General features: G+C 36.4%; 1 protein-coding gene across 1 annotated transcript in view; it reads right to left on the bottom strand.

The window, feature by feature from the left end:
* The window catches only part of ZRANB3 (zinc finger RANBP2-type containing 3), a 269,156-nt gene that overhangs the window by 158,746 nt on the left and 92,847 nt on the right, over positions 1-17,563 (bottom strand). The window contains exon 3 of the mRNA XM_027768770.1: positions 12,812-12,830. Within this exon, the coding sequence (XP_027624571.1) occupies positions 12,812-12,830 (19 nt within the window). The remainder of the gene's footprint in view (positions 1-12,811; positions 12,831-17,563) is intronic.

Consider the following 17,563-nt stretch of genomic DNA (forward strand, 5'->3'; position numbering starts at 1 on the left):
AAAACATTAATACTCTTGGTTTGATTATTATATACTATATACAAGCTTTTAAAAAACCATAGCAAGGCAAAGCATTAATGGGACAAAGAAATGTGGTATTATCTGTTGATATTTTATAGTTTTATCAACTGGACTAGGGAGAAATGTTCACATGTTGAAATATTCACTTTGTAAGCTAAATAATGTGATTGAATGTATAAAAGAAAATGAAATTAAACAATGTAAAAACGAAATAAAACAAAACACACTACATTCCACAAAGATGTACAGTGTTTATATGTAAATCGGAAATTACAATAAAATGGGCCTTTTCTGTGGCTTCCAGTGGCAAAGGCAGCCAGATCCTACATGGATGACCATGCAATTCGAGTCTTAGAACCAGTAGTTTAAGCGTGTGGGGATGCCCAAAATCCCAGAAGGAGGGAGTGATGTAAGAGAAGGGATTGATATGTGACAATTCCTCATGGAGTTGTTTTTATCCTCTTCTCTTTATATCACTCTGGAGATCACACTTACCCTCTAATAATAACAACAAATTAAAATAAATTGGGCCAGCAGGTGGCATGGAGGTTAGGCGGCTGGCTCCCACATGGAAAACTAGGAGGCTCAAGTCCTGAACCCAAGACTGTGCATGTGTGTGCCCAAAATCCTGACAGGAAAATGAAGACTGAACTGCAGCATGGGCATCTCCCTTGAAGGGCGATTTCTTTCTCTTTCTCCCTGGTGAGTACATACACACTATAGCAAAAAAAAAAAAAAAAAGTTTTTAATTAAAAAAATAAAAATACATAAATAAAAACGTGGAAAGAAATTTCAAAAAAGTTAAGAGATTCTTACTTTACCTCACTGTAATATACAACAGGGCACAAAGAAGCTAAGAATCTAGAAAAGCAGTTCTTAAGCTTTTTAAAAGCAATATAAGCCTTTTTTGAATAAAATAGTATTCAGCAACTCGACATCTGTAAAGTAGAAAGAGTGAGGTAAATATGGCTGAAGTAAAGCAGGTAGCTCACAGGTCATTCTCTCAGTTCTCTGAGATGAAGCGCTATGGAACAACTTACAAACAAAAGAGGGCTCTTGCGATAAACTCCTCGGTGTTCCTTTCTTCTATGATGGTTTTCTAATTACTTCTTTCAGGGAACCCGCCTAACAAGCCACCTATCCTACAATACCTTTTGACCTAACGAAGAGGGAATGAATGGTTCCTTCTACAATAGTGCCAAATGTACACTGCAGCATTTCCAGTAACCTATATTTTATATATATCTCACAGAAACACACACCTCATTTGTTACTTGATTAGAAGGGGGGCATGCTTCTTAATCCACATTCCCAAGAATTTATCAAGTAGACTCGCAGTAATATTTGTTTGTTGAATATTAAAGAATATAGGCTAATTAATAACTAAAGGAAAAAATGGCTTTAAAATGTTTTTACGTAAAGAAGTTAAGACCAGGGTTGTTAACAATCCCTAGTTGGTCTGTATGAAAAGTCTGGAGCCTTTATATATATTCCAATTACGTTACAATTCTCAGTACTGCTATGATTATGGGCCAATACGGCTGTGGTCCTTTTAGGTTTTTAAGTTCTGTGGACATGTGAGCTCATCAGCCTAAAAAGAAAAGCAGATTTTGAAATGATATTTAATTTTAACCACTTTTTAAACAATTTATCCTCATTAAGAACATTCCGTTGGATTAAAAACAGGAAGACAGGAATGTTTGCAACGTTGTCCTCTTCACAATGTACTTGAAGTACTAATGTACATACATGTAGTGACAGAGCTTAGGGTAAAATAATGGTAGTAGTGCTTGGTGCCTTTTAAATGCTTATGTGAACTGTAAGCATTGTATTTGAGAAGGATGCTTTACGTCCGACTCTGAGTAGTCTCACCACTGCTGCCACCTCAGCTGTTCATTTTTAATTTTGCCCAAGATGACTGAGAACACTGCAATAAACCCAGCTGTGTAAAACAGTGGAAACCCTGAATAAAATTACATCAACCTCCAAAGAAATCAGGTTAAATTTCTTTAAAATTGAAAATGTAATCAATTGCACTTGTACTTTGCTACTGTTCAAGGTAAAAATTTTCAAACTGGGGCCAGCAGGTGGTGCGATGGTTAAGATGGCTGGATCTCACATGGCCAACTGCATAGTTTGAGTACTGGCCTGGAGTTTAAGAAGCACACTGGGCATGTGTGCATGACTGACCAAAATCCCAAGAGGAAAATGACAGAGGGGAATTGTGATGTGGCCATTCCCTCCTAGAAGAGCAATTTCTTACTTTCCCTCCCTCTCTATGCCTGATAGAAAAACCAAAAAAAAATTTTTTTAAATTCAAACTAGGGATGATTTGAGCTTTTCTAGGACACCAGAAAGATTATGTCAGATATTTTAATGAAATTTTTAAAAAGATCCCTGTCTGGGACTGAGTTTTACTTCCCCCAAATTCATATTCATGTTAAAATTCTAACCTCCATTGTGATAAATTAAGTAGAGGCTTTAGGAAGTGATTGAGGTCATGAAAGTGGAACCTTCACAGATGAGACTAGAGTCATTTCTAAAAACACCTTAGTGAGCTCTCTTGCCCCTTCTGTCATGTCTGAATACAGTAAGAAGACAGCTGTGAATCATAAAGTGTCCCCCACCAGAAACGGAATCTGCCAGTGCCTTGACCTTGGACTTTGAATCCTCCCAAACTGTGAGAAATAAATGCTGTTTATGCCACAAGTCTGGTATTTTTGTGACAACTTAAAGTGTAAACTCCAAAACCCTCTTGAAGGAATACTTTCCTCAATAACTACTTGCCTAGAACAACTGGGGGTCAGCAGCAATAGATCTGCATGTAATGAAAAGCACTGACAACTGGGGTAGCTCCATGTTGTAGGGTAATGTTCAGCAGAAGTTGGATCCCACATGACAACTGCAGTTTGAATCCCTAGCCTGAGACACACCAGCCACAGACACCAGTGCCCAAGATCCAATAGGCTGGGGGCATGGAGAATGAGGATCATGGCATGGCCAGAAGCTGTGGAGGGTGCTCTCTCTCATGTATACCCACATACTTCATCACAAACAGAAAATTTAAAAGGAGAAGCAGCAGAAGCAGCAGCACTGACAAGATGTTCCTCTTGTTCTAAAGATCTAAAGATCTCTTTAGATCTTTCTTGAATAACTCAAATGGTCTCAATGGAATTCTCCCCCTCTCGCTATCATTCATTAATATTTTTGCTTGTAAGTATTAGCTGAAAATCTGTTTTCCAGGCACTGCTAGGTAGATACAGCTCTAGTCCTAGGAGTTCTAGTGTATGGAGACAAACATGGAATGTGATACAAACTACAGCTGAAATGAAAGCAACCAGGGATGGCGATAAAGAGGTAGTGATATCTGAAGAAGGTTCTGAATGATGACTTTGAAGTTGAAATTCAGGAGGAAGGGGTGGTATACAGAAAGAAAGGAATTCATCAGGAAAAAAATAGCATATGTAAAGATATCAAAGCATAAAATGTCTTAGTGTTTGAGAAATGAAGAAAAAGTGAAAGGAAACTAGTATTTGTTGGGTTTCTGAAATACATTTCTCTTGTGCTGTATGCAAATAATCTCATGAAAAAAGTATTATTACTCTACTTTAAACATGAGATATCTGAGGCTCAGAGAGATTAATTAATCCATCCAATTTGATGTTGACTATAATGGGTAAAGATTATAATAAATAGAGAGAAAGAAGTGTCATAGAAAGAATAGGAGAAGAAAAGAGAAGAAACAGGTGGTGGTCAGCTTGTGAAAGTGCTTTACTCTAAAGGCAACAGGGAAAAAGGAGTATTTTCAAAATACAATTCTAGTGGCAGTATATAGTGGTTATTTTCACTTGATTCAGCTCTGACCCTCGGGAATAAAAGGGACTAGTTCCCAATTCATTCAGTGAGGCTAGTATTAATCTAATATTAAAATCAGACAAAGATGTTACAAGATAAACTATAGACCAATATTGCTCATGAATAAAGATACAAAAATTCTCAACAAAATACTTGAAATTGAATCCAACAATGTTTTTAAAAAATCAAACAAAAATACCTAGAGGGAAATATTCTATAGTCAAAAGGCCGATTCAACATTTGGATATCAATAAATATGATCTACCACATCAATAGACTAAAAAAGAAAAGTCATATGATTACATCAATTGACAGAAAAAGCAATTCATAAAATTTAGTATCCATTCATAAAACTCTCAGAAAATTAAGATTAGAGGAGAATTTCTTCAATTTGATAAAGAACATATGCCAAAAACCTACAACTAATAGTCTTACTGGGAGGAAACAGATACTTTCTCCCTAAGATTGAACAAGACAAGGATATTCTCTCTGTTTCTGTGCAACATTGTATGGAAGTCATAGATAGGGCAAGAAAAGGAAATAAAAGGTATACAGCATATAAAGGAAGAAATAAAATTATCTCCATTTAAAGATATTATGATTATCTATCCAGATAATCCCAAAGAATTAACAGAAAAACTAGAACTAAGTGAAAATACTAAGATCACAAGATACAGGGCTAATATGCACAACACAATTGAATTCCTATACAAAACAATGGACAAATGGAATTTTAAAATTAAAAAATATATACTTATAATAGGAACCCCAAAATGAAATACATTGGTATAAATTTAACAATATATATCCAGGATATACAGGAGGAAAACTGATGAAAAAAATCAAAGAAGTTTTAAATAAATGGAGAGATACTCTGTGTTCATGGATCAAAGACTGAAAATTTGAATTCTGCTCAGGGTGGCTGGATCTTACACAGCTGATGGTGCAGTTGGAGGCCCAGACCCAGTGGCTTGAGAAACATACCAAGGATGTGTGCCTGAGTGCCCAAAGTCCCAAAAAGAGAATGAAAAAGGAGAAAAGGAATTGCAATGTGACTTTCTTTTTTCTTTTTTTGAGAGATTTTCGCTATAGGGTGCGTGTGCTCGCCAGACAGACAGAGAGAGACATAGAGATAGAAAGCAAGAAATCATCCCCCAGGGGGGATGGTCACGCCACAATCCCTTCTCCTCCATTCTCCTCTCAGAATCTTGGGCACGCACGCACATGTGCCCGGCGTGAGTTTTAAGCCACTGGGTCCAGGACGTGAACCGCGTTCGACTACGTGGGAGTCCAGCAACATAGCCATTACGCTAACTGCTGGTTCCCCATTGTGACTCTCCATAAGGGATGCTTTCTCTTTGTTTCTGTCCTGTGAGGACACATGCCCTCGAGGGGGGAAAAATATTTCAATTCTCTTTACTTGATCTTCCCCAAGCTATTTTATACAGATTGACAAATTGATTCTAAAGTTTATAGAGAAAGGTAAATAATCTAGAACAGGGGCCAGCAGGTACTGTGGTTGGTGTTTAAAGGTGCTGGACTCCCACATGGCTGACCATAGTTTGAGTGCCAGACCTGCCAACTTGCTACCTTTCTTTCCCTTTCCTTCTCTCTCTGTCTCTCTCTGGTCAAATTAAAAAATATTAACAAATAGAATTAAATAAATAATTCCTTTTAAAAAAAATCTAGAATAGTCAACACAGTATTGAAGCAAGCCAACAAAGATAGAGGACTTGCATTACCCAATGTCAAGACTAGCTATAAAGCTATAGTAATCAAAACAGTATGGTTCTAGTAAAAGAATAGATACAGATTTGTGAAACAGAAGAGAGAGCCAGAAATAGGTCCACACAAATACAGTCAACTAATTTTTGACAAAGGAGGAAAAAGGATAATCTTTTCAACAAATGATGCTAGAACAACTAGACATCCACCTACAAAAAGACGAATCTAGATATGGATCTGATACTTTTCATAAATAGAATGGATCACAGACCTAAATATAAAATACAAAATATAAAATTCCTAGAAGATAATATAGGAGAAAATCTGGGGACCTTGGATTTGGCAATGAGATAAAGACCAAAAAGACAATTAATGGGGGCCGGCAGGTGGCCACTGGACTCCCACATGGCTGACCACAGTTCAAGTCCTAAGCCTGGCAGCTTGCTTTCTCACTTTCCCTCTCTCTCTCTTTCTCTCTCTCACTGTGTCCCTCTCTGGCCAAATTTGAATAAATAAATAAAGTTAGATAAAATAATTCTTTAAAAAAAGACAATCAATGAAAGAGAAATTGCTAAGTTTGACTGTATTAAAATTAAAATTTCTACTTTACAAAAGACACAGTTAATAGAATGAAAAGGCAAGTCATAGACTAAGAGAAAGTATTTGCAAAACATCTATCTGATGGAAAAAAAAACCTGCATCTAAAATATAAAAGGAATTCTTAAAATTTAACAACAACAACAACAATTTAAAAATGGGCAAAGATCTGAACAGAGACCTTACCAAAGAAGAAAAATACAGATAATACATAAACATATAAAAACATGCTCAACATTACAGGTCACTAGGGAATTACAAATTAAAATAACAATGAGATATCACTATATACCCATTAAATGTTAAATTTTGCTTTTAAGAATTACCTATTTTATTTATTATTATTATTATTATTATTACCATTATTTTTAACTTGCTATAGAGCATGTGCATTTACCAGAGAAAGAGAGAGTGAGAGAGTGAGAGAGAAAGAGAAAGCAAGCCTCCAGGCCCAAGCCTCAAACCACAGTCAGCCACGTGAGAGTCTAGCACCTTAACCACCACCCACCTGCTGGCCCCTACACCCATTAGAAGGGCTAAAAAAAAAAAATGATAATACCAATGATTAGTGAGGATGCAGAGTGAAAGGGACTCACATTCATTGCTAATGGGAACACGAAGTGGTATAGCCAATATGAAAGACAGTTTCACAGTTTCTGACAAAAGTAAACAGTCTCATAAGGCATGTGTTGAATTGGGTCCCCCAAAAAGTGTTAAAGTGCTACCTTTTAGTACTTCACTATAGACCTTGTTTGGAAAATGGTTCATTAAGGATGTAATTATTAATAGTTAGATGAAGTCAAACTAAAGCAGGGTGAGCCCTTAATCCAATCTGACTAGAGAAATGCATAGACATACACACAGGGGTGGAAAAGAAAACAAAGTCTTCATGTCCAGCTTAATTTTTTAAATTTTTAATTAAATTTTTGCTATAGGGCATGTGCGCTTGTCAGACAGAGGCAGAGAGGAAAAATGAGAGATCACCCTCCAGTGGGGATAGCCACATCACAATCCCATCTCCTCTATACTCCTTTCGGAGTTTTGGACACGCAGACGTCCTTGTGTCTGTGTGTTTTTCAAGACGCCAGGTGTTTTTCAAGACGCCAGGTGTTTTTCAAGATGCCAGGTCTGAGACTCAAACTGCTGAGGCAGCCATGTGGGTTCCAGTCATCTTAATCACCACACCAATGGCTGGCCCCTATTTTCATTTTTTAATCCTCAAACCTATAAAATTAATGTTGGCAGAGTCTACATGCCATTTCAATTTTAAGGTCTTCTGAAAAGAAAAAGCCTTCAAAAACTGTTCTGTATTTCCAGACACATGTAGATTCCCCCCTACAAAGAAGCTGATAGAGATTTTTTAAAATTTATTTTTATTATTATTATTATTATTATTATTATTATTATTTTCACATGAGTTTTACCAGAGAAAGACAGAGAGAGAGAGAGAGAAAGAGAGAGAGAAGCTGCCAGGTCCGGGACTGGAACCGTGGTCGGCCATGTGAGAATTCCAGCACCTTAACCACCGCACCACTTGCTGGCCCAGAAGCTGATAGAGATTTTGAAATCTGGCATTGGCTTACTCCTCTTCCAGAGAAGCATCTTGACCAAAAGAAAAGTCCCTCAACTATTTACCTTTTAATAAGTTCCAAAAGAGCCAGCAAGTAAGAAAAGCCTTGATAATTGGTGTTTTCTTTTGAAAAAAGGAAGGGAAGCAAAATGGTTTTTTTTCGGGTTTTTTTGGAGAGGTTTTTGCTAGAGGGCGTGTGCGCTCACCAGAAAGACAGAGACAGAAAGATAGAAAGCAAGAAATCACCCTCCAGTGGGATGGCCATGCCACAATCCCTTCTCCTCCATTCTCTTCTCAGTATTTTGGGCACGCATGCACACGCGCCCGGCGTGAGTTTAAGTCACTGGGTCCAGGACTCGAACCGTAGTCAGCTACATGGGAGTTCAGCGACACAGCCATTACGCTAACTGCTGGTCCTAAAATGTTTTTTTCAAGTAATAGGAAAGAAAATGAAGAACACATCATGTGTGTGTGTTTGTATGGGTAGTGTGGGAGCAAAAGCAAAGTACTGATAAAAAGTTTTACATAAGAGGAAAGTAAGAATTTTCTGACTTCCATAATAGATACTATAGTTAAGAGAAGACAGAATCCATGTACTGACAAAATTTTGCTGATTCTGGGGCAATATTTATGTAAATCCAATGTATTCATCTCATCATCTTAAATTATAAAATTTCTTTAAATACCAGCTTTCTAGAAAGAATAATACCCTTAAATATTTATATTTCCCCCGATGTACTATCCAATTAAATTAACTGGTTTGTGTTAATGGGAAATTATTTTTCATGCTTAAAATATTTTTAATAAATAAATATTTTCAATAATTCTCAAAGGACAAATAGAACATGATACTGATTCAAAAATAATTATTAAAAAATATTAAATGCGGGACCAGCAGTTAATGTAATGGCTATGTCAATGGACGCCCATGTAGTAGACAGCGGTTCGAGTCCCGGACCCAGTGGCTTAAACTCACGCCGGGCACATGTGTGTGCGTGCCCAAGATCCCGAGAGGAGAGTGGAGGAGAAGGAATTGCAGTGTGGCTATCCCCCCTGGGGGTGATTTCTCGCTTTCTGTCTCTCTGTCTCTTTCTGTCTGGCGAGCACACGTGCCCTATAGCAAAAACCTCTCCAAAATATATATACATATATTAAATGGCTGGTCTTGTGACCTGATGAGTAAAGGGGTCAGATCTCACAGAGCCAAATCCTGGCCCTGGTGGCTTGAAACACACACACACTAGTATAAGTGCCTGTATGTCCAAAATCCTGATAGAATTGGGGAAATGAAAGAGAAGGGATTGAAGCATGACTATACCGCAGTTGGAGGTGCTTTTCAATCTCTCTCTTTCTGTCCCTGACAAGCACACATGCCCTCTGGAAAAAATTATATATACATATATATAAAACATAATAATAAAAATCCAGCAATGGTCTGAATTCCATTACCTATGGAATATAAGTTCACAGGAGTTTCTATATATTCACTACACAGTCCTTGAAACAATACCTACATATCTACTTGCCTTAAACCAAGAGAAAAGGGAAGTACTAATTAAAATAGTTTTAGTGGGACCAGCAGATAGCATAATGGTTGTCACTAGACTCCCACGTAGTCAATCCTGGTTAGAGTCCTGGACCCAGTGGTTTAAAACTCACTCTGGGAGTGTGTGCGTGCATGCCCAAGTTCCCAACAGGAGAATGAAGGACAAGAGACTGTGGCATGGCCATCCTCCCTGGAGGGGTGATTTCTCACTTTCTGTCTCTGGTGAGTGCATGTGCCCTACAGCAAAAAATTCTCTTAAAAAAAAAGTTTAAGCTAGGTTTGCAAAGTTCACTTTACTAAAAGTTACAGCTTTCTTGGTTATGTGAAATATAGCTCTATAATTGATATACACAATGTTCACATAATTAAGTGGAACTTAAATCATCATTTCAATTTAAGTTAATGACTACCTTATATACAGCAGATGGATTATATAGTTCTACAAGGATTGAATATATTAGAAAAGATATTAGTGGAAAAATACTAAAAGAAGAGGGAGTAATAACAGTGAAGTAAGTCATTTGTTTTTAAAGCTAGGGAGGAAAGATCACACCAGACAGCTAAATTACACAATACTCCAAGTGGGTATTCAAGCGTCTAAAAAAAAGTAGACTCAATAACACAGATGTAAAATTGCTCTCCTAAGGCTTTTAGCTATTTGATGAGTCAAATAGGCATCATATCAAAATACATTTTTAATTTAAAAATCAAAAAGTGGTTGGCCTTCAAGTTATAAACTGCATTTCCTTCTCTGACTTTACAATCATTCCGTGATAAAAGCAAGAAAAGAAGAAGAGTATTAAGAAATAGAATGAAGGTCAAATCAGAGTTTATATAATTACATACACAAGTTCTACTTGGGCACTTCTAATTTATTAACTCTCATCCACTTTAGCTCAGTAAGATTTTGTGAAAATAGCATTTCAACTCTTCCACTAACAAAGATTATTAGTGGTTGTTAGCTATGATCTTAGACTTATACATCATCCTTTTTATTTCTCTAGCTTGTTTTTTGTACAGATGCATAAATTTGATGTTTTTCTTAATTAACATTATTAATAGAAATTAACATCATAAACCCTAAACCCTGTAAAACTGAATGGATATAAAAGAGTGAGTCTTCAAAGCGCTAGTGAAAAGAAAGAAGTAATTATAATGGACACAAAAGTGGAATTATGTTTTTTTTTAGGTATGGAGGAAAATTTAAATGGATCTTTAAAACTTATTAAATTAAAATATAAGAATGGATTTGAAAGAAGATGTTAAGTCATCTAATATGTGAAAAGTACTAAATAATTGTAAGTAACAAGTGATAAGGAAAAGCAATTGGTATAATGAGAAGAGTCTTATTGGTTAAGGTTCCCCTGAACTCTGCACACTCATTAACCTAATGTTAAATGAAAAGATAGTGGTTTGTGGGAAACTGGGAGTCAAGATGATGACCATATGTTGGGACCAGCAGTTGGCGTAAAGGCTGTGTCGCTGGACTCCCACGTAGTCGACTGCGGTTCGCGTCCTGGACCCGGTGGCTTAAAACTCACGCTGGGTGCGTGTGCATGTGTGCCCAAGATCCCGAGAGGAGAATGGAGGAGAAGGGATTGCGGCGTGGCCATCCCCCCTGGGGAGTGATTTCTCGCTTTCTGTCTCTCTGTCTCTCTGTCTCTCTCTCTCTGTCTGTCTGGCGAGTGCACGCACCCTGTAGCAGAAACCTCTCCAAAAAAAAAAAGTTTAAGATGATGACCATATGTTAATCTTGATCCATGGATGATTCGACTCAAATTTCTGCAACATCAAAGTGAGGACCAAGGTACCAATGGTGTACCGTGATTACCTAAAACCATTTTCAGGACTTATTTGTAGAGGTTACCAAGGATGGTGTTACCTTTTATTATATTTTCTGTAGTCAAAAAATTGGTATGTTTTGAAAAAAATATATACATACATGCATACATACACAGGTTGAACATCCTTTATTGAAATGTTTGGCATAGGAAGTGTTCTAGAGTATGGATTTTTTTAAATGTTTGCATATACATAACAGGATATTTTACGAAAATGAGACCGAAGTCTAAAAAAAGAAATTCATTTGTGTTTTATATACACCTTATCTGTACAGACGAAGGTTAATTTTATCCAGTTGTTTGGTATTGCAGTGCTTTGACTGTAACCTATCACATAAAGTTGGGTGTGGTATTTTCCCCTTGTATCATGTCAGTGCTCAAAAAGTTTTAGGTTTTGGAAATTTCCAATTTCAGATCAGAGAAATGTAACTTATATTGTAGATATGCAAGAGGAAACAGTTATGCCTATTTTTGAGGTTTTGAAGAATAAGTTTATATTTCTATTTTGCTAAAACATATTTAGGGACTAAAACATAGGCCTCTTACAGTCATTTTGGATCCTCAACTTAGGAAGAACCATTTTTTTAGAATTCATCCTGCTCCAAAGAAGAAATTTCTGTTAATTGCTCCCCATATGTTTATGTATTATTTATCCAATTATATTGCTGAAGTTCTTCACATGCAATGGCTGTGTTTCTAACTATAACATCTAGTCTAAATAAATGCCTATGGAGTAAAGAGTTCAAACTAAAGCCTGGGTACTTGTAAGTCAGCATGAACTGAGAAATCCTGCATCAACTTTTCTGCATAGCATTCATGTCACATTCATTTTCTTCCTAAAGCAGAGACTTTAGAGATAAGCCATTGGTAGAAGTCTTTATATAACTAAGACTAACAGATGATTAATGGGGAGAATTTTTTAATGGTTCCAATTCTATTTTTTAATTTAGTTCCTATTTCTTCACTTCTAATATATTTTGACTAATATATGTTTTGCTGCTGTTATTAAAGGCATCATGAAAAACAGCAACATAATTCTTAAACTGATATTAAAAATTAGAACTCAATTGATTTATATTACTCTAAGAATATATGTAAAGAGTATTACAGTTTATATACCAAGAACCTCCATTTCAGTGGAAAAAAAAAGAATATAGATATAAGTACATGCCACTTAAATGTATTAAATTATTTTGTGATGATAAAATACCATTTTAGCACTAAGTTTCACACACATAAGAAACAACAGTAATTTTTAGAGTCAAATTTTAAAAGTTTAGCTTTTAAGCAAGCAGTATTACAACAGATAAAAAAAATGAGTTCAGCTCTTTTGGGGGGATTGCATTTCAAAACACATTCATGTTTCTTGGGCAACAATATAAAAGTTTGAATCACCTATATTGACATTAATGTATGTTCCAGAAGCTCACCTTGTAATGACACACACACACACATGCACACTTCTCTCTCTCTCATTTTATCTTCCTTTCTCCATAGCCTCCTTTTCTCTCTCTCTCTCTCTCTCTCTCTTTCTCTCTCTATCTTTCCTCTTACCCATATATAGACATATAGAAGACAGGGTACATGGAAAATAATAGACACTAAAAATTAGTTGTGTAATTTTATAAAAGACATAAAAATCATGAAAGCACTTACTTCATCAGCCACCATACATCTGGAAAAAAGAAAAACAAAACCAAATTAATTTCTTAATTATCAAAGTCAATGATTTAAAAAGTTCTTATTAAGTAGCTTGCCACAAAGTAGTTTACAAATGCTTACGTACAATTCCACAAAGAGGTGTTTCTAAGTATGCATAAGAACATGGGCCAGTGCTGATTTTATACAACTCTACAGCTGCCAAAGGCATATGGCTCCGTGGGAGTGTTAGAGCTTCAGATGTGCTATTCCCACAGCCCACCCAGGAAGATAGCTACAATGATCCTTCAAAAAGTTGAGCAAAATGGCAAGTGAGCTTACCTATCCTTAAATCTTAACATTGGTCTTCCCTGTGATTAGAAGATTGCTGCGTTAGAGTGCAAGAAAACAAGTGTCAACCACATACTAGCTCAAGTTAAATGTAATTATTTATGCTACAGTATATATGCTAAGCCTATTTTCAAGTTCACTTTTGGTTTCTATTATTTTTCTAAGCTTTTTTATCTATTATTGTTATTTAACTGGCAGAAGCCAATTCTATCCAATGAAAATTTAGGAGGAAGAGCATAAACTGAGGTCTTAAGTAAAAGAAAACGCAAAGAGAAAAGAGAAGAAGAGCAAGCATGGTCAGGACAACTAGAGGTCCCTTTAAGAGTGAGCACATCATAAGAGGAAAAGTAAATAAAAAAATAAAGAAAAGAAAACAGACTCAAAGGGAAGGTCTAGAAGATCTAATACTTTTTTTTTTTAAGTATTAAAATGGAGAAAAGACACCATATAGAGGAGAAGCAACAACCAAGTAAACGATAAAGGAAATTGTGGCTGGGCTGAAAAAAGACCTCTGGTACATAAAAGGGAGACAATGTGTAAGACTAGATGGAATAGAAAAAAAAAGAAAAAAAGCTACTCATTTCCTTGTAAACTTCATTAATTTTAAAAATAAAGACAAATCTTTTAAGTATATAGACAGAAAAAACATTACCCATAAAGAGAAATAAAAAAAATAGGACCAGTATTGGACTTATTCTCAACACCAGAAGTCAGAAAACAATAGGAAGAGGATCTACGCTATCTGAAAGGAAAGCAATAGAACTCATGAATCTTATACCTAGCTGAAATACCCCTTAATGGTAAGGGATGATAAAATGATATTTGAGGCTAACCAAGGTCTCAGATACTGCACCACTTTAGCAAACCATTTGAGGAAAAAAATACTTGAGAAAATAACCAAACTATAAGGCATACCCCAATGCAGATTAAAGACAGGAGAAAATAAAAAAGAAATCTGGTAATCAATGAAGCTTAATATGTGAGAATTTAATGTGTGTATTCTAAATAAGGATTCTAGAAACTGAAAAGACACAATGTCAAGATCTGAATTTGCAAAATTGAAGGGAGTAAATGAAGGAGAGGAAGTACTGAAGATAGTCTAAAGCAAAATACTAAATAGTACATTTTCCTGACTTAGCGTCAGGAAACTAGATGAGATCACCTAGGAAGGAAGAATATAGAGAAAGGACAGGGGAGGGGAGACCAGGAGTTAGCGTAATGGCTATGTCACTGGACTCCCATGTAGTCGACCACAGTTCATATCCCAGACCCGGAGACTCAAACTCACGCTGGGCGCGTGTGCATGCGTGCCCAAGATCCCGAGAGGAGAATGGAGGAGAAGGGATTGAGGCATGGCCATCCCCCCTGGGGGGTGATTTCTCACTTTCTATCTCTCTGTCTCTCTCTGTCTTTCTGGTGAGCACACATGCCCTAAAGCAAAAAAACTCTCCAAAAAAAATAAATAAATAAATAAGAGAAGAAAAGATAAGGGAGAACAGGGACTCACGCAATGGACAGACTTTCAGTTTTATAAAATGAAAAGTTGCTGTGGAGATCTGTTGTACAACAAGATGCATGTAATTAACAATACTGTAATGTTAAAACAGATGAGATAGTAAATTTTGTTACATGTTTTTTACTACAATGGAAAATAAAATACCGAGAGATGATAGCCATAGACTATGCCATATACTGTGAGCTTCACAATCACAGGTCACAAACAGAAGGGTCCAGCTGAGGAGATGGAGCAGGTATGTACAGTCATATAGAAACATACCAGAAGGGGGACCAGCAGGTGGTGTGATGGTTAAGGCACCGGACACTCCCACATGGCTGACCAGGGTTCGAGTCCTGATTCTGGTGGCTTGCTTTCCCACTTCCTTTCTCTCTCACTCTCACCCTCTGTCTCTCTCTGGTCAAATTAAGAAATAAATGAATGGATAAATAAATAAATAAAATAAATAATTGTTAAAAAAAATTTTAAAAAAGAAACATACCAAAGGTACACAGAAATGGATCATTATCTGAAGTTAGCATGTATATTATCCCCAACTGGACTAGTGTGAAGTGTATTCACTGGGAAATGAAAAATAGGATTCAACTTATACAAACTTTAACCTACAGCTAAAAAGAAAACTTCCTCAATTAAAGACTATCTATTATATTATAAAATGAAAAGTTGCTGTGGAGATCTGTTGTACAACAAGATGCATGTAATTAACAATACTGTAAGGTTAAAACAGATGAGATAGTAAATTTTGTTAAGATGTTGGACTTCCACATGACCAACCACGGTTCAAGTCCCAGGATCCAGCAGCTTGAAACTCACACCAGGCACATGTGTGTGCATGCCCAAAATCCCAGGAGAGAACGGAGGAGAAGGGACTGCAGCATAGCCATCTCCCACTTGGGAGGTGATTTCTCATTATCCCTCTCACTGTCTCTGTCTCTCCAGTTACTACATGCACCTTATGGCAAAAACCTTTGAGGGGGGAAAAAAAAAAACAACCTTGCTCTCTGTACCTCCAACTCTTACTTGCATTCATGTGTGCACTCTCTTTCTTATACCAAGAAGGAAAAGGAGAAAGAAAAGGATGAAGAGGAAGAGGAGGAGGTGGTGGAGGGGGAGAGAATGGACAACTAGAGCAAATGTTGCTGTAAGTCTAATAGAAAAAGGACTGAGAAATGACATTCTAATCTGGCAAGAGATCACACATAGCTTTTGAAAGGGTAACTTTGACAAAATGGTAGGGGATAAACCTCACTTGAGTGAGTTCAAGAGAGATAGGAAGAAAGGAAGGAAGCAGTGAGAATAGGTTATTATTAAAGGAAGCTACCCTGTAGTGGGGAGCAAAGAAACATGGTGATAGCTGGCAGGAAAACTAGTGTCAAGAGATATTTTTTAAAGATAATAATAAAGTAGAAATTAATGGGAGTCTCATATGTAAATTGTATGTATGGAGAAACATGCAAATTGTACAGAAAGGAGGAAAAAAATTTCATGATGAAAATTTTGGAAAACATTCTCACTTAGAAAGCAAAGGTAGGAACTGGAAGTATTCAAGGAGAGAGAGAACAGGGATCAGGGTTTAAGAAGCCAGGTGGAAGACATGCATGATAGTAAATGGGTTGATGTCACATGCCATAAAGATGTTGCAAAAAATGAGGGCTAAAAGACCACTATGTTGTTATGAGCAGATCGTTTGTAAGAATCACACAAAACTGGTTAAGGAGATTGTGGGTAGTGAAAAACGGAAGCAACAGACGTATAGTAGTCTGAAAGAAGTTTTGGTAGCAAAGAAATTATTAAAAACAGGGCAGTGGCTACAGAACATCTTGGAAACTTGATAGTAGGGAAGGAGTCAACAGTAAGAATAAAAACTAAGAAAAATGACTGACAGAGTCTGTAATTTACAAAGAGGGAATATGGTTTCTCACTTTATAGCCAATTTTACAGCATGTTTGCTTAAAACAAGAGTCTATTTTGTAAAAAGAGGATGCACATAATCACAGTTACCTATGGAAATAAAAATAGCTTTCTCTCTTCACTGGGAAATGAAAAATAGGATTCAACTTATACAAACTTTAACCTACAGCTAAAAAGAAAACTTCCTCAATTAAAGACTATCTATTGTATTTGCTGAACCTGGTTTGGTGTGCCAAGAGCTATACAATTTTATCTGAATTTACAAGCAGTTAAGCTTTCCATTGTTACAAAAAATAAATAATACTCCTTGTTCCAAATTCATTGTTAATTGCTTGAATTGTAATTTATCCAGCTTGGCTGGAGACATCAAAAAGCAACTTTCCATTCCACTGAATTGTTTCCAAAAGCTTGAGGCTCTTTACATTAATCATGCACTTACAGTATCAATATACACACACACTCCAGTGTTTTCAGCAGCCCTATCTTTGGGTTCACATGCTCAGTGTTTGCTACTTTTAATCCCAATTTTGATACAGATGAAAAATAGAAAACCAAGCAGCATTATGCTTTTCTGTGTATCATTTTACACACCACCTAAATGTCTGTTCAAAGTCACACAGAACTGAACAGTTTATATCTAAACAGAAGCTTTTCCTCAACTTTTTTTTGCATAAAAAACTACCTTTTCTATGATTAACAGCCATCTCTTATGAATAAATCACATCTATGAAAAGAAAACAGCAAAATTCTCTAAAAATATTTTGACTATACTGAGAATTGATTGAGGTACATAGAAATAAGACAAGTCCTCTTATTCTGTTTGGAATCTTAAATATACATTCAGGATATCTAAAAACAGGATTTTTTTTTTTTGAGAGATTTTTGCCATAGGATATGTGTGTTCACCAGAGAGACAGAGACAGAGAGTCAGAAAGCAAGAAATCAGCCCCTGGAGCGGACGGCCACAGCACAATCCCTTCCCCTCCATTCTC

This window comes from Tupaia chinensis, unplaced genomic scaffold, assembly GCF_000334495.1.
Source record: "Tupaia chinensis unplaced genomic scaffold, TupChi_1.0 Scaffold147433_1, whole genome shotgun sequence".
Lineage (NCBI taxonomy): Eukaryota > Metazoa > Chordata > Mammalia > Scandentia > Tupaiidae > Tupaia > Tupaia belangeri.